Source organism: Rhagoletis pomonella, unplaced genomic scaffold (assembly GCF_013731165.1).
Source record: "Rhagoletis pomonella isolate Grant_MI unplaced genomic scaffold, Rhpom_1.0 Rhpom_scaffold_00147, whole genome shotgun sequence".
Taxonomy (NCBI): domain Eukaryota; kingdom Metazoa; phylum Arthropoda; class Insecta; order Diptera; family Tephritidae; genus Rhagoletis; species Rhagoletis pomonella.
In genome coordinates, this window is record NW_023458701.1 from 57,206 (window position 1) to 59,104 (window position 1,899).

Here is a 1,899-nt window from a genome sequence, read left to right on the forward strand (position 1 = left end):
GTTTTCTGCAGCCAACTTTAATACCTAACGCCCTGTCAAAATCGGAATTTCCAACCGCTCAGCGTTGACGCCGCGTTGTTTCGGTATGCTTCATACAAATTGTATAGGCATGAGAATTATTGACAGCCAGACAACGCTGACGCTCTTGTTTAGGTATGGCAGTTAGTTCTAGGGGTTGTCAATGTTTGTTCCATGTCAAAGCAAGCTGTGCAAATAGTTGAATCTTCTTTTGCTTGCTCTTTATCTTTTGCCATCATCTCTCGAGCTTTTATTTTATTTGAAATATGCTCATCATGCTTTTTAGCACAGGACATTTTATCTATTTCTGACATCTGGTCATATGCTGTGCACTCATCTCAAAGATCCTTTTTTGGTTTGTGAAATTCTATATTGTACTGTGTGTTGAAAATTTCTCTGTACAGATGTTCATGTTCTTTGTACATTTCGTACATTTTTTTTAAACATAAACTTTCACTTAATTAGCGCTTATTGGTCATTTTCCGACAATAATGCGAATCTATTGTCGGATAAGATTCGATGTGCTCGTTGACCATGCGTCTAACAGTCGACGGTATTCGGGCTGGTCGATTGAGGTGTTTGCCCCGCTGGTCACTCTCAATAGTTAATGTGAAAACGAAATGCTTTCACAGCAATTATTTTCACTGTACCACAATTTTTTCAAGAATAAAAACCATACTGAAGATAATGCTTTCTTAAAGCGGCAGCTCAGATAGGTCGATATTGAGCCATTTTCTGAGATAGGGCGTTGTTCAATCAAATCCTGAGACAGGGCGTTTTCGGAACGGCAGCTGAGATAGGGCGTTTATAAATAAAATTCTCAGATAGGGCTTTGTTCAACTAAATTCTGAGATAGAGCGTTGTTCAATCGAATTCTGAGAAAGGGCGTTTTTGAAGAGGCAGCTGGGATAGGGCGTTTATGAACCGAATTCTGAAATAGGGCGTTCTTCAATAAAATTATGAGATAGGGCGTTCTTCAACTAAATTCTGAAATAGAGCTTTGTTCAAAAATTTTCTGAAATAAGGCGTTTTCGAACTGGCTGCCGAGATAGGTCGATCTTCCACTCAGCCATCGATATATTAGTATCAATAATGAAGTGCGCCGTAATAAGCTGTGGTAAAACCAATAATAACAAAGCATCAGAATGTAGTTTATTTCGTTTTCCCGCTGATCCCAATCTTGCCAGAAAATGAATAAAATTCTGCCGGCAGGATAAAGATTTTAATCCAAAGACCGGCTACGTGTGCATGGATCACTTTTCCAGTGAGGACTTTGAAAATAGTCTTAAGTACCAAATGGGTAAGAAGTTTTATTAATTTTATGTATGTACGTATCGCTATAAAATCAAAATTTTTTTATTGTTTCTAAGGCTTTGCAAAGAAACGGGCTTTAAAACGAGGTGTTGTGCCAACCATTTACAAAAAACAAATTAAGAATCCGGAACGTATCGAACGAGCTCATCGCCGGGAAAATAAAATGATTGTTGCTGAACTACTTCAGCGGCATGAAACAAGTACTTCATACAAGGAAAGGATGAAGAAGTTGCACATCTCCCCGAAGCAGTGGGATATGCTTCTAATATACTTGAGGAAGAATACAAGGAGAACTCTTCATTTAAAAGCAATATGGCTGATGGGCCATCAACATCACACGAAAGCGTTGGATACAATAGTTTTACACAGAAAACAGAGGATCTGAAAAGTATTAGAATAAAAATATAATATACATATTTATTTTAATAGGGAATCCGAGCGTCAAGAAATTGTGCGACTAAGCAAATAACACAAATGGATTCAGTCCGAAATTACACTTCTAAAGCGCAGTTATTATATGAAGGATAAAACGCGTGCATATGATATAGAGGTTTGGAAGAAAAGGGC

The 1,899-nt window shown here is 37.8% G+C and overlaps 1 protein-coding gene across 1 annotated transcript; it reads left to right on the plus strand.

Moving 5' to 3' along the window:
- Positions 1 to 1,107: 1,107 nt before the first annotated feature.
- LOC118750126 lies at positions 1,108 to 1,793 on the plus strand. The gene is made up of 4 exons (XM_036484860.1): positions 1,108 to 1,318; positions 1,389 to 1,581; positions 1,641 to 1,720; positions 1,762 to 1,793. The coding sequence occupies exons 1-4, from the start codon at positions 1,267 to 1,269 to the stop codon at positions 1,791 to 1,793; spliced, it is 357 nt and encodes a 118-aa protein (XP_036340753.1). The 5' UTR covers positions 1,108 to 1,266.
- The last annotated feature ends 106 nt before the right edge of the window (positions 1,794 to 1,899 follow it).